Below are 23020 nucleotides of genomic sequence, written 5' to 3'. Positions count from 1 at the left end.
AACCCAAAGCAACACGAAAACCCCCAACCCGAACACGAACCCGTGTAACCCGACTCAACCCGTCTAACCCGAATTTTATTTATTTTATTTTAAATTTTTTTTAAAAAAGTAATGAAAAAAATTCAAAAAAATAAAAAATAATAATATTATTTTAATTTAAACACATAATAACAAAATTTTCGATTTAAATTTGAAAGTTTAATCGTAGAAAATTAAAAGTATATTTACTAAATCAAATAAAAAATTGTTAAAAAAATAAAAATATGCAAAATAAATATTAAATTATGAAAATTTATCATATAAATATACAATCAATTTTGTTCAAACATACAATATATAAAAATATAGGTAATATTTTCAAAAAAAAGTTTGTGGGTCAACCCGTGGCCCAACCCGATCCAACCCGAAACCCGCATAACATGGCACTAACCCGAATCCTCCCAACCCGAACCCAACTCGAACCCGAAAAACCCCAACCCGAACCTGATTTTTTTCGTGTCGGGTCGTGTCGGGTTGACGGGTCGTGTCGCATTTTGACATCCCTAATAATTTTTGACCTGATTGTGAGAGTATGAACCTAAAAATATTAATTCATGTATTTTGTTGTTTTAGTTAATTGTGAATCATGANGCTGTAATATGGTGTTTCTTTAATTGCTGCCATAAAACATCATAATTGCGTTCAAATATGTTGATTACACAGATTGCCCCCACCCATTTGCTCTAATTAATTCCATACGTATAAATATATTATCAACTCATACACGCGATAATTCACGTACACATATTTTTAACTTATCTATTAACAAATCATATAGCTATTTTAAATGACAAAAACTTGTGTGAGACGGTTTCACGGGTCGTATTTTGTGAGACAGATCTCTTATTTGAGTCATATATAAAAAATTATTATTTTTTATGCTAAGAATATTATTTTTTATTGTGAATATCGGTAGGGTTGACCCGTCTCACAGATAAAAATTCGTGAGACCGTATCACAAGAGAGCTACTCATTTTAAATTTACCAACTTTTATTGTATAAAAGAAGTTCATCCATTGAAATGATCAAATTAGTTACTCTAACGTGTTTGTGCATTATTAGATATAAATAATAATAATAATATAGATAATGTCTCTCAGTCTGTTTAAACCTTAGTTTTAAAAGTTATTTTTAGTTTTCTTGAAAAAATTTTCCCCTTCAATTAGAGTAACTCATATCTAGGGGTGTAGAAAAAAATTACTAACTAATTATGCAAAAAATTTAAATAATCATCTATTTGAAATAAAACTATTGATTTTCGTTACCTAATAGACCTTTCTTTGAGCGGGACATGGTTTAATTTACGTGACGAGAGCGTATCGAAATGTTGCATCGAGTTCAAAAACAAACTTAAAAATCTATAAAAAAAAAAAAAATTTAGTTGTACTCGATGAATTATTTTTCATTATTGTAAAAAAAAAAAAAAAGAAGAGAAAAAAGTGCAGTATATAAAAGACTCAAAAGTGAAAGAAAGATTCATGTAACGGGAGGTCAGCATGGAGTACTTGATCTTTACTAGTATTTCCTTGCTTTCCTTTGAATTTTGATTTGATTTAATTGAGTAAGATTCACCAGAAAGATGATAAAAAAAAAAAAAGAAGGCCTGCGCGCCGTAATGGCAACTTTGATCGGCTTACTTTAAATTTTTTTTTTTTGTCGGGAAGACACCGTTTGCAAAGTATATACAGCCAAATACGTTTGCAAAAGAAATTAAAGAGGCGTTGAAATTAGGGGAAGTTGGTGAAAAATCCCCAACCAAAACATTTATTTGTGTTCACTCCCTACCCACAAAATTGTGGTACTATGTCATACAAATTGTGGTACACTTCATGTGGAAATGTGGTACACTTCATGTGAAAATGTGGTACTAAAAAAGTACCCAGGGACTGAACACAAAAAAAAACGGCGACTAGGGAGTTAAGTCCAATTTCCCGTTGAAATTACGGGACAAAAGAAGAAAGAGAAAATAGTTACGTATTTTTTTTCACCCACCCTTTTTTTTTTGGGGGGGGTGAGGGGTGGGGGGCAATTGCATATTTGCCTGCAATTTAAAAACTATATATATTATACTAATATAAATATTTACTTATACAACATAGATATTATTGGATGTAATTATATGTGAATTTGTTTTTTACCGTTGTAACGTAGATTATATATACCTATTATCTACTATTTAATAATACTTTCTTTTATTATGATTAAACCCGCAACACTTATTTTTCGACGAACACTGGTTAAACCCTCGGACTCTGTGCTAATCATGTAATAACTTGCAAATCATGTTATCTAGATATATCGCACCAGCTAAACCGTAACAAGCTCACCAAAAAAGTATTGATAAAAAACATTGAGCTCCTGACAATTGGCGGACAACCTAGGGAGTAGAGGTGTCAATTCGGGTTGGTCGGGTTGATGCATACTAGTATTAAAAATATGTTCCACCCGAACCAACCAGATAACTCCCAACCCGAATTGTATTAACAAATTTATACAAAAATAAAAAAACAAACTCATATACATATGATTTAAATTTGAAAATCTAATTGTAAAAAGTAAAAAATTTATTTAATAAATTAAATGAATAATTGTTTTAAAAAATAAAAAAATATATAAAATAAATATTAAACGATGGAAAATATATAATAAAAATTTGTAAACATACAATACATAAAAATATACAAAATATTTATTAATTATATATATTTTAAAAAAAATTAAAATTTTCAGGTCAAAAACAAACCCGAAAATCCCTAATTCAAACTTATTTTTTCTAGTCGAATCGGGTCAGATTACAGGATCTTGTCACATTTTTGACATCCTTACCTGGGAGCAATGACATTAAATTTATTAATAAGTGATGTTGATATGTTTAGAATGTGAAAGAAAAAGTAGAGAAAAGAGGCAGTTGCGCTGTGAGCTTTGATTTATGAGCTTCTTTATTGACGCCGGTCTACTCCTTTATTTTCATCTTTCATTATTGCTTCTATTTTATTTCTTATAATATCTAATTATGTATCTCTTTTATTTTTATTTTTCTTAAAATATTTTATTTCTCAAATTAAATTTCAAAGATTGCGACATTGTGTTTTATCATCAATAATAACTCGGTTGCTTGTCTTTTTTTCTTCTTCTTTTTTTTTTTTCCATGGAAGCTGGCTGACAGATTTTTAAATATCTACATGTATGGATAACTTGATATCAATTAATTCAAATAAATTCGAAGAATTATTTTATAAACAAATTTTAAATAAATAGAATGCTCGTCAAAATTAATCGATCCGAACACAACCTTAGTTCATAACCAAATAAATTACATAGAAAATTTTACATAACAACAAAGTTTTCTTCTTGGGTAATTTAAAAATATTGAACATAACCATGATATTATATAGGGGTTAAGAAATAATGAAATATTCCATCATTTATGTCAATAAATATCGAAAACTACCTTCAAAACTTATGGGATACTCCCAAATTCAGTGGAAAATCTGTAAATATTAATCGTAAATTTTTAGATTTCATTTGTGTAAAAAATAATTCATATGTTCATTATATTTATAATTCATATATTATGAAAATTACACCAGAAATTCATGTATATGGTATGTAATTTAATACTAATTTATAAAATATTAACTTTTTCGTGTGGACCCCACTCTATGACGGCCCACTGTACTGCTACGTATTTTGAAGTTGTGGCCCATTAACTATACTAGCCCTAAAGCCCAATAGAAATACGATGTAGCTAGCCTGCATGTCTATCTTACGCACTCGCGCACTCTAGCTAGCTCGCACGCATGCTTCCATTTTCGGGATTCCATGTCGGGTAGTCTACATCGACATAATGTATATATAGTACATATTTATGTAAATATCGATAATGTGATGTTAATAAAACGTTAAATTTTAATCACGCTTATGATTAGAACTAAATTTGATTGATGATATTTGATGTGACTTTGTTGGAATGGATGAGCCGGGTAAGGAGCTACAACAAGTCAAATCAATAATTTATAGTTTTTAGGGAATTTGAGTGAAGGTAATGGCTTCAATAGTACCTGCAAACAATGAAATAAACTCGTGAATGGGCGCCGGAGGGGTATCCGACGTGGCCACTCCGATGCTTAAGTCAGCAGGTTGAAGATGAACACAAGCAATATTTGGGAGAAAATATGTGTAATGCTTGAGAGTTCAAAGATTTCAGAATCGGTAAATGACATTTATACCTGCTATTTATAGTAGAAGATGAGGTAGGTACCTTGATTCCAGTGCTACCTACTAAGTATGGTAGGTCGGCTGCCCATACTCTATCTTCTGATGACTTTTAGGACACTCCAAACCCAAGTTGTTCTGACAGATTAGACGTCCTGTATCAATCATACTTGAGTATGGTTCAATTCTCGAGGTAGCTCGGGCAATTGATTACCCGGGTACTTATACGAGAGCTCGGGCGATTATTGCGCGGGAGACCGGGCTGTTCGAAGAATTCTTGGGAAACATGTAGTGGTCGGGCTCTTGATAGTGTCCGGTCGTCAATCGACCCGGATCCTTATGGCAACGACCCGGATCCTTATGGGGGTATCACCACCCATCCCTAAAATAGTCGGGCTAGAGCTTGACTCGCTGTCCCGATCAGTCCAAGATAATGAACAGTGCACCAAATTGAAGTCTTCAAATATCCCATAGATGAGATGAAATGCTGAGACCTTCTGTCCCCTGGATTCATAATAACTTATTGTTTAACATTCTTGGGCCCTGTCGATACTACCACGATGACACGTGTCATATCATAAATTCCCGCTTAAAAGACGTTTCGCATTTCGAGAAGTGGATAAGTCTGACGCCTTGACAACCGTACACGTCTTTTCAACTCTTGGCCCATCTTAGTCGTTCGTGCATTTACAAATCAACGGCTGTGATTAGTCCCTTCCTCCTATACATAGCCACTCACCCATTTTTCAATCGCACTAACAAACTGTCATCCAGGAAACACAATGGCTGGTGCAAGTAGTTCGAAAACTCCGAGTATGACCGAAGCCTTAAAGGAATCCGCTCTAGAGATTCGAAAATCTACTATGGAAGATGAAGTGTTTCACGCAATTATTGACTACTGGGAAGAGCTTCAGGGGCTGAAACTTCTTTATGATTCTGGAGAAGCTATCACTCCTAGCCTGGTTGCTAAACTGAGGAGAGTGCGAGAGCACTTGCATATAGCTGAGTGGGTAGACGTCTTTACAGATGGTCGTATCTACCAATTAATGCTTCGGAAAGAAATAAAGATCCTTAAGCGTATTGCTGATTCAGACAGCTTCCTGAAGACTTCCACCGGACCTTTATCTGCTTGGGTGAAAATATGGATAATCGCTGTAGAGGAAGAATACGATGATGTAGTACGCGCTAATGTCTATGGTTGAATAGAATACTAATTGAAGCCTGTCTCTGTCGTTATTTTGCTGTAATCTCTTAAGTTTATCGGTTGATGCATATATACCGCGAGTGGAACAAGGTTAATTGATAAAATCACAATGCTAAACCTTAACATCTCCCGGGCTTTCCTTGAAATGCCCGGGACTCTAGCCTCCCGGGCTCTGAGTACGGTGCTCTGTCAGTTACTCTTCTCGAGTATTCCAAGAGACGTTATTATGACACACGCTTCGCATTCATATCATTCCACGTTCCAAGAATTTGTTAATTCCGATACATTGATACCTGTAGCCCCATCTTTCTTCATAAATAAAAAACGTTTAAGCTAGCACACGGCTCTCCACCTTCTTCAACATTAAATACCACCTGTCTATAAATAAGAAGATGAAAGTGAAATAAGAACAATAATCCAATATGCCGAGTTCGAGTGAGTCTACCGCTTGTAGCAGTACGCATGCCATTGTCACAGATGAGATGCTTCCTTATCTGGAAGACTTGAAGAAAACTATTGAAGAATATATCTCGGTAAAGGTTATGTCTTCATGGTTCAAGATTCAAGATCTCCAGAATTCCTATCAACATGGTTTGGCACTTACTCGTTCCCAGAGGGCAGTAGCGAGAAGATACAAACAACAATTTGATGTCAACCACGTTACAGAGCTAGCAACTGACCAAGTTCTCCTGCATGCAATGCTATGGAAGGAGTGGCATCAGCTAAAGAAGATTTCCTCTGCCGAATCCTTCACTAGTTTAAGAATCCATGAATTGAATAATTGGATAGTTGAGTGGCAGGATTCTGTAGATTCTGAACTAGCTGCTGTAACGTGGCATAGATTATTTCCTCAATAAAATTTTAGTAGATGTAATTCTTCATCTTCCTATTCTTCTGCCAATGAATTCTGTAAGCCGAGTAGTATGTAACTAACGCGTAAAACCGAAATGCCAGGAACTAATGTTTCCTGAGCCTATCATAAATTGCCGGGCTCTTCCCCCACCTGGGCTTAAAATGAAATGCCGAGTTCTCATACTGCCGGGTTCTCACACAACCCGGGTTTAAAATGAAATGCCGAGCTTTCACATCACCCGGGTAATTGATATGGTGTTATAATGACGTATGCCCTACTGCCAAGCTGTCAGAATCTGTATGTATTCCGAGTGTATAAATGATCATGACGCCTCGATTTATGCCCCCGTCTTTTCAAATGTCCCGCCCAATCATGCCGCTCAATTTTCGAGGTTAATCTGGTTCGTTTGTTCTGTTCTGGATCAGCGGTTCAGATTCGTTTCCACCGCCTATATATATTAGGCCTCCTGTTTTCGAAAAAAAACACTTTCAAATTTAAAACTTCGGCGAAGCCCTTGCGAGTTTTCTTCCTGAAGCTCCTCCGCGCGAAATCACCTAGCTTCCACAATCCTCGACCATCCTTCTCCGAATACTTGTAAGTTTCTCCTTCGCAATATGTCTAATTCTACTTCCTCTACCTCTGGGGCTAATGTGCGGGGCTCTCCTAGCGATGAATCCACCGCACTGCGCTCTGACTCCCCTCCTTCTCATTCCATCTACCTCCATACATTCCCTCCTACACCTCGACTTCCTTGCCCGGTTGGAGTCTCCATCAGTGGAGCCTCCTGATATCATTTTTATCAATCCTGTAGCAGGGGGTGACTTCTTTTTCGTCTCAAGATCGGGCTCTCTTCTCCTAACGGGCTCTCCCCTCGGTACATTCCTCATACTTCCTCCCCGAGCGTTGGGCCTTGGCTGTGAACATGTCCATGGCAATCTCGGCCTCTTATGGGCTTGACTTTGCTCTGGGGCGGAATGGAAGGAATAGTTTCCCCTCAATGTTTTGCAATCTTCGGTGTTGTGATAACACACCTTATGGAGAGTACAAAATCCTCTTTTCTCAGGTCGGGATAATTGATGGTCCGCGGCCAGATCCCTACTGCATTCCTGAACCTCTCTGTCCCGGGTAATCTTAAGAGGCACGTGGTGAGAGAAGTGTCCTGGATTATTCCTTCTCTGCCCTTTCTCCTCGGGCCTAGCTACCCGGTCCCCCCTTTCTTTTCTTACAGCTTTCCTTTTCTCCATCTGAGCTTCCTCCATGTTGATGTATTTTTCTGCCCGGGATAATAATCCTTCGAAATCCCCGGGCACTTTTTTGGTCAACGACTTGAAAAATTCACCATCCCTCAATTCTTGCTCTTGCTCCTGCTCATTGATTTGCACATCTCCGGGTGGTGTAACTTGACGAGAAGTTTCTCTCCTGGCCACAGCCTTCTCCACCGCTTCGGAGATTATTCTTGCCAACTCCTCCGGGGTCATGGTAATAAGATTGGGTCCCGTGGGAGGAACACCCTCACCTTGCCCCGAAGTACGCGCATTATCCCCATGAGCCCGGGAATTTTCTTGGTTAGTTCTTCGAGTATGAGCCATATCAACGCCTTAATCTCAAGTTTCCCACAGACGGCGCCAATGATGTGACTTTGTTGGAATGGATGAGCCGGGTAAGGAGCTCCAACAGGTCAAATCAATAATTTATAGTTTTTAGGGAATTTGAGTGAAGGTAATGGCTTCAATAGTACCTGCAAACAATGAAAGAAACTCGTGAATGAGCGCCGGAGGGGTATCCGGCGTGGCCACTCCGATGCTTAAGTCAGCAGGTTGAAGATGAACACAAGCAATATTTGGGAGAATATATGTGTAATGCTTGAGAGTTCAAAGATTTCAGAATCGGTAAATGACATTTATACCTGCTATTTTATAGTAGAAGATGAGGTAGATACCTTGATTCCAGTGCTACCTACTAAGTATGGTAGGTCGGCTGCCCATACCCTATCTTCTGATTACTTTTAGGACACTCCAAACCCAAGCTGTTTTGACAGATTAGACGTCCTGTATCAATCATACTTGAGTATGGTTCAATTCTCGAAGTAGCTCGGGCAATTGATTACCCGGGTACTTATACGAGAGCTCGGGCGATTATTGCGCAGGAGACCGGGCTGTTCGAAGAATTCTTGGGAAACATGTAGTGCTCGGGCTCTTGATAGTGTCCGGGTCGTCAATCGACCCGGATCCGTATGGGGTATCACTATTAATAATTAAACGAGCTCTTAGGATTTTGAATGAGACTGTATTTTAATTAATAAAATTAATTTAGAATAATAGTAATTCCAGAAAGCAAAATATAAGGTACACTAGAGCTCCTCTCACTCTTTAAGTCTCCACCTTCCTCCACTTCTCTTATTGGGATGGCTCAAAGCACATCTCAAGGCCAATCTTTCTTTATCGCTCTTTGTCCCTTTGTTGGACTATAATGAATGCACGCCTTGAAACTCTTCTTCCCGGAAGAGGATGTCTTTTCATCAACTAAACCCATTGTCCACCATCGATTCTTTGCATTGTGAGGAAGAGCATTGGGATATTAATGAAGAAATTATAGAAAACAACGCAAGAAACTATTTTTTCATCGCGGAAGAAGGGGTCGGGGACAGTGATTTGGACAAAGATAACAATAAGTTAATTAATCCTGAATCTTTTGTGGGTTTTTTGGAGCAGAAATCGTTGGGCGAAGATGAAGAATTGAAATGTTTATTGGCAAAAGAGAAGGGAAATGAAGTGTGCGGTGGATTTGAGCCGAACCCATCTAGGGGTGAGGCAGTGGAGTGGATTCTAAAGGTTACTGGGTATTACTCTTTTTCTGCTCTCACTGCGGTTCTTGCAGTTAATTATCTGGATAGGTTTCTCTACAGTTTTCAGTCTCACAGAGAGAAGCCGTGGATGACTCAACTTGTTGCTGTGGCTTGTCTTTCTTTGGCTGCAAAAGTTGAGGAGACTCAAGTGCCTCTACTTTTAGACCTCCAAGTATGTGAAAAAGTTAAAAAATGTATTCGCAAATGTTGATGCATATTTTCCTTCGAATGTTGGATTTTGTTGTGATTTTTTGTAGGATCTTATGGGATGCAGTTAGATTTGATTTTTTTTAAAAAAAATTTGATTTTTTTTAGGTGGAGGAGGCCAAGTATGTGTTTGAGTCGAAAACCATTCAAAGAATGGAGCTTTTGGTTCTTTCCACGCTTCAATGGAAGATGAATCCAGTCACCCCACATTCATTTCTTGATTACATTTCGAGGAGTCTTGGATTAAAGAGCTCTCTCTCTAAAGTTTTCTTCAGGAGATCCGAGTGCCTGCTTCTTTCCATTATTTCTGGTAGAAAACTATATATATATATTATTAACTTTATTTTCAATAATTCTTCTTTAATAAATTTTCTTAACGGGTTTTTGTATTTTCTAAGTTTGCTGTATAAAATCACTTGCAGATTGTAGAGCCGTGTGCCATCTACCTTCTGCTTTGGCCACTGCCACAATGCTGTATGTTATAAATAGTGTCGAGCCCACCATTGGAGTGCAATATCAAGATCACCTGATAAACATTCTTGGAACAAACAAGGTATTGATTCTTGCCATTTTCTCTCTAATCATGTTTCAAATCTCTGTTTTCCCCACAAATTTGACTTACAAATCTTGAAAAAAAAACTATGAAATTATTACAGGAAAAAGTGGAAGACTGCTGCAGGTTAATACAAGATGTGGCCACAAGTGTGCACTTCTACTCAAGCAACAAAAGAAAGTTCAGATCGTCGCCTTGCAGTCCCAATGGAGTATTGGAAGTCTCATTGGGCTCGGAAAGCTCAAACGATTCCTGGGCGGTGAGGAGTATTGCATCTGCCTCCTCCTCACCAGAGCCTTTGTCCAAGAAAACCAAGTCCCAGAGTCAAAATCATGCAATTTTCTGATATGATAATCCCACCAAGAGTCCAAGTTCCCTCATTTTCATATTTTATTATTTCAAATTTGTCATAGACTAGAGATCAACATTTCATATATATGTTCAATAATATGTGTATGAACAAACTGTTTGCCATTTTGACTCATGAATTCCATTCATTTTCCGTAAAAATAAATTAAATTTTCATCGGTAAAACACATCAAATTCGCGACAAAAATGAACCGTAAGCATGCATCAGTCGTTTATGTTGGTATTTTGTCTGTATGAACGGTGGGGTATGGAGATCTAGCTGGGGCTGTACAGAGAGGCACCGATGATTGGCATTTTATCCAGATGAAGCCAAGAACTTAAGAACACGAACAATATTTTAATATTTTCGTATATAATCTTTTATTGTAAAATCTTGCGCGCGTGACTTTTTGTTTTTACGTCCAGATTTTCGTAGTGGTGAGTTTTCCAGTAGAGGAAGGGAAAAGGACTGGTGTGGGAGGGAATATCGATCGATAGAGAAAAGTGTAGAATTTGTTTGCTTGTGAGGGGAGGAACAATTTGTCGGCCATTTGTCATAATTTTAGGCAATGAAATTAAATAGGGTTTTATTAAATTTAAACAATAGACATTATTATATATAATATATTGATTTTTTTTTGGAAAGTTGGTGAAAAATCCCTAATCAAAACATTTTTTTGGGTTCACTCTCTATTCACAAAATTGTGGTACTATATCATACAAATTGTGGTACACTTCATGTGGAAATGTGGTACACTTTATGTGGAAATTTGTTATTAAAAAAGTATCGAGGGACTAAACACAATAAAACGATGGCCGGGAAATGAAGGGCAATTTCTCGATTTTTTTTCAGGATAAAAAAGAATTAATATGTTGATTGGATTGGCCTGGTTGGAAGTGTGAGACTAGTGTTTTTTGAATTTTGAGGCAAATGGACATGACTGGAGTAGAAATCTACCCCTCAAGTAGGGTACCTTGGTAGGAGATCTGGTTGGATTTTGACTATTGGGAATTGTACATTATGAGATTTTGCTTTTGAAGTGGTCAAAATTGAAGGATGTTGTATCATTAAACACCATATAATATTTAATAATTTGAATTGAAAAGGCACTATCAGTTGGAAATATGGAATTTGTTAAATTCATTGTAAAATATAATTCAAACATTTGAGGGTTTTTTTCCTTGCTAACCATTTGAACAATGTTTTTAATATAAATAGTAAATCAAGAATCCATTTTAAAATTTTTGACTTTTTCTAATAATTGTTTATATATAGAATTTTCGGAGAACAATAATTATTTTGCTGGCTAAAACAAATAAAATGTTGCATGATCTTGTACTGTTTAAAAGATTTGAATTGCACAATTATCACCAACTATAGTTTTTGTGGAAACGTCATACGTCCATTCTTTCAATTGTTATCAAATACGATTGCAATTATTGAGAGAGACTGTTGTAGTGAAATAATTATCTACGTGGTGTAGTATAATTTGATATGATATAAAATATTTGAATCGTGACAAGGGTTCAATCATATAGATTGATATGATCATTTAAAAATTTCATTTTTTTAAAAAAAAATTTACTAATTTTAAAATTTTGAAAATTGTTGTGATAATAATAGTTATCATCTACATTTTTATAAAATTTTCATTAAATCGGAATATAATCGTCCAAACCAAATCAATCATATAGTAATATCATCTACATCTACACTCGTATCGATGATTTTTTTTTTAAAAAAAAAGAAATTATGGCTCGATCGAATTTGACTGGGCACTTAGGGTTCGCACAAAAGACATACATAACAAGGCTAGCATGTGCTTTCTTAAATATTTATTTCTAAGATTTCATTATAACTTTGAACCCATTCTTCAAACTTTCACACATCAGTCTCACAAAACTACAAAATTCTTTAAAAATAATAATAATAAGGTTCATGTGATATTTTGGTCATTACAAATTTTGATAAAAAGTTTACAATTTATATATATTTATTTAGTTTTTTTTTATAAAAAAAATGTTTGCCCACGTTTCGTAAATTGTAATGAAGCAGCGTGACTGTCGGAGCAAGTTATTGTAAGTAATGGGTCTCCATTAATTAATTTTCAGTTAATTATATAAAATAAATATTATAGTATAAAGTTTGTCTTGGATTTATTATTTAGTAAAAAAATTAAGATTATGTCTCTTGTGAGACGGTCTCACGAATCTTTATCTGTGAGACAAGTCAAACCTAACGATATTCACAATAAAAAATAATACTCGTAGTATAAAAAATAATATTTTTTCATGGATGACTCAAATAAGAAATCTGTCTCACAAAATACGATATGTAGATTGTCTCAGACAAGTTTTTGTCAGAAATTAATGGGTCACAATAATTTTTTGTCTTGTTTCATATCTTTCCTCTATTTTTGGGAGCTTTTATGGTGGAAAGATTAAATAAAACGCAAAATTAATGGCACGCACATATTTTGTTAATATGGGTTGTGGATCTTACTTACTTGTCCAACCTTTTTGTTTAATGTGCCATAAAATATGTCAAATATGTCTGGTGAAGCAACCAGTGGAAGAAATAAATATTCAATTTTATTTTTTTTTTGACTTTTGAGATTTATAAACGTATTTCTTTATTTTCGGAATACATACAACACATGTGACTAATAATTTTTATTGCCATATATTTAAAATCTTCATCGTCTAGAATAGATGATATATATGTATAATATATGTGATAAATCATCTTACATATAGAGCTCAAATGAAGAGAAATTGAGCTTTCGTGCCCATTTTAGAACCAAGTATACGGGAAATTTTGGTTGATACCAATTATATAATCGAATGTTTTTTATTATATAAATTGTATGGTAACTCAAATGTCATGTGTCAATCAATCTCTTATGAGAGACAATCATTTTACTAATAATTTTTTTAAAAAAAAAATTATTTTGGTAAAAAAAATTGAAAATAAAAACTTGTTAGAAGGCATAAAATAAGGGTGGGTTTAAATATATAAATAGATGCACGAAAAAAGAAAAAAGAATAAAGGAATTAAGGGGGAATTTTGAAATTGGGGGACAGTATCTTCTGATTTCGGGCAATATGTCTTTGTTTGCTCGTTGCTTTTGGTAGTTAGAATAATTGAGACTTTAGTGTTTTTCAACACATAAAATTAAATAAGATATGACATATTTTTTATATAAAAAAATTTATGAAAATTTTTAAAAGATAATGAATAAAAATTGAAATGTAATGGGAAAATAAAGTTGGTTCCAGATAATATTATAATTCTACTGTGACCAAACCTTTTGGTCTTTTCTTTTGACCTACTGAATGCTTATGATTTAAAGCTTTGTTTTCCCCCTTTTTCTTTATCAAATATGTTGAGTAAAATCAAAAGAAAACGAACAGGTGGCATTTTTTCAATCAAATTTTGAATAATGTTTCATTTGCATTATTTGATCAATCAATTTTTCCTGTCTTCCAAAATGGAATTATAGATCACATGTGAATTGAGTCATTTGATCTTTTAAATCAATTTAGAAAAAAAAAAAATAATTAAAGAGATTTCAAATTCATATAATATATTTCAAGTATATTTGTAATTTTACAAACTATTACATTAGTTCCAAGGTCATCAATTTACATTGAAGATCGTGACGGTCATTTTCCACTTAAGGTGATTCTGATTATTTTGAAAATGGTATTTAACGATGTTAAATTCGATGTAAAATTCTAATATTATTAACACGTCGTGATTAAAACTTAAATTAATAATAATAAAGCATGAAATTTAAATATATCGAGGGTAAAATTTTAAATATTTTTATTTGATTAAAGAAAGTTAGCATGCAAATTAATAGGGTTATAATTTCTTTTCTGTTTTTTTTAGGCATATAGGTAAATATACATTAATAGCTGGTTACAACTAATGTTCATTTTATTTATTATTATTAGGGTTCATAAATCAAAAGCATTAATTAATTTAAAATATAAAGAAAGACTTAGAGAAAAGAGTCAGTAATTCATCGTCAAATCATTATATTTCCTCTAGATTAATAAAGAAGCAAGCACACCAATCTCACAGCTAGATTTTATGTACTTTTAACAGTATTTCGTTGAAACTTGATTAATTATTTATTTTAATGGTAAATTGCTCAAAATGTTTTAAAAAACAAACAAAAATTTGCTTTTAGTCTCTATGTAATTTTTTTTGGTCTAAATGTCTTTTCTTAGATGAAAATTGGTATAAAAATTTAAAAATGTGCTAGTGATATATGATATTTGATTGTCAGTTGTTTCTGATCTGATACTAATATGTGATATTTGAGCATCCAAACATATATCACAAATAGTGATATAAGTTATATATTTGTTTTTTCGAATGAAAATCGATGCAAAACATCGAAAATATCGTACTAATATATGATATTTGAGTATCAACTGTTTTAGAAATGATAAAAATACCTATTTTTGTCATTATTTCTTTTCTTTATTATTATTATTATTATTATTATTATTATTATTACTTTCCTTTTGCAATAGTCTATCATCAGTACTTGTCGCTATCCATGCTGCATAATATAGGGGAAGGAATCATGTTTGCTGAGTTTTATGGAACATAACATGAAAATACTTTGTGGGAAAAAAATTACTAGCTTTGACTATGAACATCCAATGGCGCGTGATTCGAACTGGATTCATTCACTGAGGATATTTCTTAAATCTACTAAAAGTTTATGAAAAATCGATTATCGGATTAAAACAAAATATGGGGATTCAGGTCTGAAAATTTAAAGTTATTACAAGTTAAAGAAAATGGGGGAGATTAAACAAAAAGTTTAATGGATAAACAAAAGCCAAAACTCCTGCACGCTGCAAAAGAAATAAAGAAAGGGCCCATTTTTTTGCAGAGCAAAATGATTTGATTGGTACCTGTCTTTGGGAAGATGATAAAATTGGGTTATTTCATCCATCTGTTTTGCCAGCGCAAACACACTTCAATCGTGATGCCCTTTATTATCTACCACTCTTTCAAAATCTTGCCAAGATTTTGAATTTCTTGCCAATATTTATTTTTTGGTTTCTTGCATTTAAATACTCTGATAAATTGATATATATCCATGAGTATAATGGAAGAGAATCCAATGTGTGTGCTTTTCTTTTTCTTTTTCTTCTTTTTTTGTTAGTCTAAATTCATATAAGTCCGTCACATACTTCAAAAATCTCAAGAAATGCATGAAAAATTAATCTCAAGAATTATAATAATACTTGCATGGTGATGCCATTCTAATTAAGACGCCTTCGTTCGAAACCACCGCGTATCGTTCGTGTTCGAATCTCGCAACCATTCAGTGAAATTACAATTTCCGCCCCTTACAAATAACAAACCATCCTTCGATAATGTACTCGTTTATTTGTTTTAATTAGAATGGCCTTGACAAGACATGAATCTCAAGGTCTAATTATACATACAATATATCTTGGTTTAAATCTCCCTGTTTAATGGGCTTTCAATGCCAGTGTCTATGAAATGGGCCGTCAGATAATTAAGTTGGGCTTTTCCCCAATCATGAAAGCTACATCATCAGCCAATCATCGTGCCTATCAAATCTTTGTCATCGGATAATAATGCTTTGTTTATGCAAAGTTTGTTTTTGCAAGGTCGAAATAGTTTATTACTACTAGGCTTTGTTGCGTGAGCATAATAGTAGTATATATAAAATAAAATTTCTTTCATTATAATTTTTTAATCATATATAATTAATTTATTTTGAAATGAAATAAAAATGATATAAATATAGAAATACATATGATATGAATCCTCGTACGAATAAATAGCAAACACGATTAAAATCGAATCGCGCCCTCCATTCAATAACGAGCAAGGATCAATGTGTTGTCCCGATCTTTTGAATCAAGTGTGTGTGTGATTTTCACCTCTAAACTATGACAAGTTTAGCAACAAATAATCACGGAAAATAAACAACCGAATTTATAACGAACCTTCAAAGAACAAGCCCTTGACAATCCGCACAAGAACGATCGACAAACGCTACAAAGTAAAACTTTGATAAGTTTGATTTTGATTACAAAGCAAAGCTTTGAAAAAGTTTGAGAAAAACTCAAAACTATTGTATAAACTCAATAATAATAATGTGTCTTGTGTGTAAAATTTCGTACATAATATTGTATACAATCTAAAGATTCTCAAAATCAAGTTACCAAGATCAATTAAACTCTAACTAGGAAACTAAAGATTTTCTCGCATCTGACTCGCGCTCGGATGGTAGAATATTACCGCTCGAGCGCCGAGGGTTCTGGACTATTTGCGCTCGGGCGGCAGAAAATGACCGCTCGGGCGCCGAATGTTCTGGAAATCAACTCTTGGGCAGTACGTTTGGCGCTCGGGCGGTAGTATTTTACCGCTCGGGCGCGGCGCATTCTGGACGTTTTCTTCATTCATCCCTTGAATGGTGTTCTTATTACTCCCAAACGTACTCCTATGCATCACAAACCCTTCAGAACTCTGCACCTTGCTTGTAAATCCTTCAACATTGCTCATAAGCCCTTGTAGTGCCTCTTTGAATTTCTTTAGTCGTCCTTCCCATCATTTGCACGCCACCTCTTTGAATTTCTTTAGCCGTCCTTCCCATAATTTGCACGCCGTGCTCGGTCAGATTCGTATCAACCTATAAATATTATAATTATTAAATAAATTGTATCGAAAAGGGATTGAACGGAGAATATTCGACAGAATTGTAGGTCTATTATGAGACGGTCTCAAAAATCTTTATTCGTGAGATATGTCAACCTTGTCTATATTTACAATAAAAAATAATATTTTTGACATAAAAAGTAATATTTTTTCTGTGTGAATTAAATAGAATGTTTGTCTCACAAAATTGACTTGTGAGACCATTTCACATGAGTTTTTGTGTAAAAATAATGAAATTGATGGAAATTGAAAGTTGTAGAGATATTTATAGAAGGTTTCACCAATACACCATTAAAGAATTTAACCTTCATATAGTACTGATAATCGTATGTACACGTTATATGCTTGAATATTTTATTTTATGATGAATGTATTATTGTTGAAGTTAAGTTATTGTTTAGAGAGTAGGTCTCTTGTGAGACGGTCTTACGAATTTTTCTCTGTGAGACGGGTCAACTCTACCGATATTTACAATAAGAAGTAATACTCTTAGCATAAAAAGTAATACTTTTTCATGTATGACCCAAATAAGAGATCTGTCTCACAAAATACGATCCGTGAAACCGTCTCACACAAGTTTTTGCCTTGTTTAAAACATAAACAATTTTAGATTACGAATAGTTTGTACTCTGAATTGAAAAATATTTATAATTATTTTGATATAATTTGTAAAATTAATGTGTGGATAATGTGATATTTTTTAAAAATATGAAGCGATTATATTTATAATTAGTTTGGATGGTATGTGTATTTTTTTAGTTTTTGGATAATAACTTTAATACAGTATACATATATGATTAATTAATTAAGCTGCAAAATATTTTCAAAATGTCCGGTATATGAAATGACACAACATATTACTATGTTTCGGTTTGCTTTCAAATCACGGATTAAAGATCTCTAACATTATAAGCCAACAATATATATAATTTACAATTTCGTAAGTATTAAATCAAATCTACATATTATAAAATTTATATGATCGCACTCAACACACAATAAATAGAATATTGATAATTACGTGGAATCTCAACCCAAAATGATGTCATAATATAAAATATGAAGTATTTTGTTCATGAAAAATCTAACTGAAGAAATCTCAAATTCCGTTATAAAAAGGCCTTCAATCTGCCAATAAAATCACGACGAAAATCAACTGCCACCAATCCTCATACGAATAAAATATTTAAAGAAACGGCGGGTGAAGTTAAGGCAAAGGCAGCGGCGAGCGGCGGCGAAGGGAGAATGGGTTGTTGGGCTATTGCGGTTCACGGCGGCGCTGGTGTTGACCCAAACCTCCCTGTAGAACGTCAGGAAGACGCTAAACAACTCCTCACTCGTTGCCTCGATCGCGGAATATCCGCCCTCCGTTCTTCCCTCCCCGCCATTGACGTCGTTGAACTCGTCGTACGTTGTTTCCTTCTTTTTCAAACCTCATTTCTCTCTATTTTTGCATGATTTCGACGAAAAGAAAGAACAAATCTTTACCCGTTCATCATGCATGAATTTCGAATCCGGTTCGTGGGACACTAATATACGAGGAATATTTTCTTAGGTGCGAGAATTGGAAAGTGATCCTCTGTTCAATTCGGGCCGTGGATCAGCACTGACTGAGAAAGGTACGGTGGAGATGGAGGCGAGCATCATGGATGGGTGTGGGCGGCGATGCGGCGCCGTGTCAGGCATCACCACCGTGAAGAACCCTATCTCCCTGGCCCGCTTGGTCATGGAAAAGTCACCCCATTCCTATCTTGCTTTTTCTGGCGCTGAAGAATTCGCCAAACAACAGGTTAAACTTTCAACCTACCTTCTAATACCATGTTGAAGAAATACTTTATAAACCAAAATTACCATGCAAAGACATCAAAATGCGATTATAAAGTTTTATTTTTTAATCAAGTCTTTATGCAATTAGGGAGTGGAAATGGTGGACGACAACGATTACTTTATCACAGAGGACAACGTTGGCACTCTCAAATTGGCAAAAGAAGCAAGCAAAATCCTCGTGAGTTGCCTCCGATAAATTGTTCTTGCCCCGTTTTTTATTTTATTTAAAGCCAATTTGAAGGGTATCTAATGCTATTCAATCTACGTACACGGATGACAGTTTGAATATAGGATTCCAACAGTTGGATTAGACTCCTGCACTTCCGAAGCCGAGACTCCTCCGTTGACAATGAACGGACTTCCTATTAGTGTATACGCCCCCGAGACAGTCGGATGTGTGGTGGTGGACACCCAAGGCCGGTGCGCAGCCGCAACCTCAACCGGTGGACTGATGAACAAAATGGCCGGTCGAATAGGTGACTCGCCGATCATAGGCGCCGGAACCTACGCTTGCGACGTATGTGGTGTGTCATGCACGGGTGAAGGCGAGGCGATTATACGAGGGACGTTGGCTCGTGAGGTGGCGGCCCTTATGGAGTACAAGGGTCTAAACCTTCAGGACGCGGTGGATTATGTGATCACGAATCGGCTGGATCATGGCAAGGCTGGGCTGATCGCGGTGTCGAGTAATGGGGAAGTGGCTTGTGGGTTTAATACCGTTGGGATGTTCAGGGGATTCGCTACTGAAAATGGTTTCATGGAAGTTGGAATTTGGGAATAGGATGTGTATAATATAGTAAAAGTTGTTATATTTGTCCAAAAATAAAAGTGTCTATATTTTGTGGGAAAATTTGAACATATGGTCACGTGATCATTTTGGATCAGCCACAAAACACACATAAAATAATGTAACATAGACTTAGCCATAGACAATTATAATATAGGCAAATGATCTCGATTCATTTAAAGTTGTAATATCCATATGTTACGACATGAATTTCTAAAATATAAAATCTTGGATATGGACTTTTTAAAATCATGTATGTTTATACTTGGAAATGAAAGAAAAAGATAGAGGGCCTTATTTATAATATATTAAACCTTGGATATGGACTTTTTAAAATCATGTATGCTTATACTTGGAAATGAAAGAAAAAGATAGAGGGCCTTATTTATAATATATTAAACCAACCAAAAAGTCTTTACATCTATATGGTTGAGTAGGTATCTTGTGAGACGGTCTCACGAATCTTTATCTGTGAGACGGGTCAACCTTACTGATATTCATAATAAAAAAATAATACTCTTAGCATAAAAATTAATATTTTTTCATGAATGACCCAAATAAGATATCCATATCACAAAATACGATCCGTGAGACCGTCTCACACAAATATTTGTCTATATAGTTTAAAGCGGGGGAGAAACATAGTTAGGGTCCAATATTTATACACTCGTATTAATTTGGGTAAGTGATAAAAATTAACCCAGCCCAATCTAGTCCCTATGCTTTGGCTCCAATTATTTATACATGTTCATTACTTTTGGTCACAAGAATTTACACTTCTTTTTTCAGTTTCCATCCTATCAGTGAATAGGACTCATTATCTTTTGGACAATCTAAATTAACAGATCTTCCCTTATAATTTGAATTAATTGTTTTGTCCAATTCACAAGAACATACTATATTAATATATATAAAGATTTTATCTTTTTGAAAAAAATGGGATTTTACTATATGTGTTTTACAAAGTTAAACATGACACATAAAGATATTAAATGAACACATGAATTAATACAAAAACTCACATGAAACGGTTTTCTTATTCAATGCATAAAAATATTATTTTTTATACTGAAAGTATTTGTTTTCACTCCAAATATGAATTGAGTCGACTTGTGTCGTCTTACGGATATTTATCTGAGATATCATTTTAAAAAAGACCAACTCATAAATTAATATATTCTTTCTGGAAGTGACGGAGACACATATATGCCATTTTTTATTTTTTATTTTTTGTATTAATTTTTGATAATTTTACATTAATGTGATATTAATTTGTGTGACTCAATTTAAAAAATTTGAAGATTTTATAGTTCAAAATCCTAACTCGTGTAGATTAATAATTTTGGTTCCGTCAATCCCTTCTGGAATATATTATAATAGATATATTATTAGTTATTATTCTTTAAAAAGAGGATAAGGTGAAATACTACAAAATAGAACCAGATAAATGAATTGAACTCAAGCTTGCGACTAATATAAATGAACATACTCTAGAACCATCTAAACAAACCAAAGAAAAGAATCGTTCATTATTACAAATAAAAAAAACTCCTCCCACATTATAGTTGACATTCCCCTAAGCCCCAAAATCTTGGACTTTGATCCTTCGCTAGGGTTTAACGAGGAAAAATTCGTATTGCTTCTCGGTTGGAAGTGCCGCCACCTCCAGTGAGTCCCCGTTGCCCCCTCGACTCTATGCAATATTTCTTTTCCAATTTTTATTTATTTGTGAGCTGTGTGGTTGGAATTTACTTTTTGCTGATTTAATTTGATTGTGTGTTCTCATTTTTGAATGCCTTTTTTTGGCGGTTTTTCTTCGGTAATTTGATTCTACCAATGAAATTGATCTGTGAGACCGTCTCACAAGAGTTTTTGTGTAATAACTTATAAACTCGTGAATATGAATAGACAATATTTGTGATGATATATCTTAAGTTTACAATATAACATTTGTGCTTTCATTGAGAGTCAATATATCAGAAAAGAGACAACTTTTTTCTATTGTAAAAAAAGACATTATATATGACTATCATAAAATCAATGTCAATAATTGTAAAAAAAGACATATTATATAGGATGGATTAAAGGTACATGATGCATTAACTAAATAACGAGAAAGTGTGTGAAAGTCATCTTGAATTGGCCACCGCAATCTTCAGCTTCTCAATGGGTCGACAATGTTACAAATGTCTCACATCGAACATTAAAATTAATAAATAAATAACCTAACAGTCTCCTAGAACCTAAATATTGGTTTCACCCCTATTTAAAGAACTTAAAAAAAAATTGTGCTATTAATTTTGAAACCGTGATTGAATTATTTTAGGTGATGAATTACAAATCACTATGAATATTATTTAGGGGGAGTACTATTGTTTCAAAGACAACTAGGAGTATGTCTCTTGTGAAACGACCTCACAAATCTTTATCTGTAAGACAGGTCAACCCTACCGATATTCACAATAAAAAGTAATACTCTTAGCATAAAAATTAATAATTTTTCATGGATGACCCAAATAAGAGATCTGTCTCACAAAATACGATCCGTGAGACCGTATCACATAAATTTTTGCCCTTTCGTTAGGGGTGTTCAAACTTCGGATAAAACCGAAAAAATCGAAAATCCAAACCGAAAAAACCGAACACCGAACCAAACCGAAAGCCGAATTTTGTAATTCGGATATAAATGTTAAAATCGAAGTTTATTTGGTTCGATTTCGGATTATATATGTCAAAACCGAAAAACCGAAAAACCCGAAATTTCATTAAATTAATAAATTTTTTATATTTTTATTTTTATTATACATTTTGATATGATATTTAGTGAATGTAAAACCATTTTGAACAATTTTTAGTTGATTGTTGTTTGTTTAATTAATTTAGATCTTATATTTAAATATTTTATTAAGAAAATATGTAGAAAATTAACATATAATATTTTACAATATATTTATATTATTAATTTAAATAATTATACAAAAATCGAATTAACAGACCGAAATAACCGAACCGTTTTGGTAGAAAACCGAACCGAACTGAAGAAAAATGGTTCGGATATCGCATTATATATTTCTAAAACCGAAATAAAAAACCGAAAACCGAACCGACCGATAAACACCCCTATCTTTCGTAGTTCGATAAAAAAATTGAAAATTATTTCGGCTTCTCTCTCGAATAAATTCACATATTATGTCCATCGACAACATGGATAACGACGACACTAAATATACAGTTCAAACATGACTTGAGTTGAACTTTAGTTATTTCACTTTACAACCCGATATGCTTGCTTTATTCCCTGGTCAAAAAAGTAAATGACGTGAGAAGTTAGAAATATTTTTTTAAAAAAAAAAAATTGTTGCCTAACATGGCTTTTCTTGTTCTTATATTATCCCTGTTAAGGAACAAACTAAAACACTTT

The 23020-nt window shown here is 34.1% G+C and overlaps 2 protein-coding genes across 2 annotated transcripts; both read left to right on the top strand.

The window, feature by feature from the left end:
- Window positions 1–8668: 8668 nt before the first annotated feature.
- On the top strand, window positions 8669–10390 carry LOC140960737 (cyclin-D3-3-like). The gene is made up of 4 exons (XM_073418986.1): window positions 8669–9328; window positions 9472–9673; window positions 9786–9916; window positions 10020–10390. Exons 1-4 carry the CDS (start codon window positions 8819–8821, stop codon window positions 10260–10262), a joined length of 1086 nt encoding a protein of 361 aa, XP_073275087.1. The 5' UTR covers window positions 8669–8818; the 3' UTR covers window positions 10263–10390.
- Window positions 10391–18116: 7726 nt separating this feature from the next.
- Window positions 18117–19786, top strand: LOC140961810 (probable isoaspartyl peptidase/L-asparaginase 2). Its single transcript, XM_073420514.1, has 4 exons — window positions 18117–18392; window positions 18541–18774; window positions 18901–18990; window positions 19093–19786. Exons 1-4 carry the CDS (start codon window positions 18231–18233, stop codon window positions 19591–19593), a joined length of 987 nt encoding a protein of 328 aa, XP_073276615.1. The 5' UTR covers window positions 18117–18230; the 3' UTR covers window positions 19594–19786.
- The last annotated feature ends 3234 nt before the right edge of the window (window positions 19787–23020 follow it).

The sequence above is a fragment of the Primulina huaijiensis genome, chromosome 16 (genome assembly GCF_012295235.1).
Source record: "Primulina huaijiensis isolate GDHJ02 chromosome 16, ASM1229523v2, whole genome shotgun sequence".
Classification (NCBI taxonomy): Eukaryota; Viridiplantae; Streptophyta; class Magnoliopsida; order Lamiales; family Gesneriaceae; genus Primulina; species Primulina huaijiensis.
The sequence above is the reverse complement of the archived record's forward strand: the minus strand, read 5'-3'. Positions and strand labels throughout refer to the sequence as shown.

Excerpts from the sequence above, each read along its gene's own strand:
- LOC140960737 (XM_073418986.1), top strand. The coding sequence starts at position 8,819 with ATGTCTTTTCATCAACTAAACCCATTGTCCACCATCGATTCTTTGCAT. Across the intron at positions 9,329-9,471 it reads CTCTACTTTTAGACCTCCAA|GTGGAGGAGGCCAAGTATGT; the intron begins GTATGTGAAAAA and ends GATTTTTTTTAG. Across the intron at positions 9,917-10,019 it reads ACATTCTTGGAACAAACAAG|GAAAAAGTGGAAGACTGCTG; the intron begins GTATTGATTCTT and ends AAATTATTACAG.
- LOC140961810 (XM_073420514.1), top strand. The coding sequence starts at position 18,231 with ATGGGTTGTTGGGCTATTGCGGTTCACGGCGGCGCTGGTGTTGACCCA. Across the intron at positions 18,393-18,540 it reads TTGACGTCGTTGAACTCGTC|GTGCGAGAATTGGAAAGTGA; the intron begins GTACGTTGTTTC and ends ATATTTTCTTAG. Across the intron at positions 18,991-19,092 it reads AAGAAGCAAGCAAAATCCTC|TTTGAATATAGGATTCCAAC; the intron begins GTGAGTTGCCTC and ends CACGGATGACAG.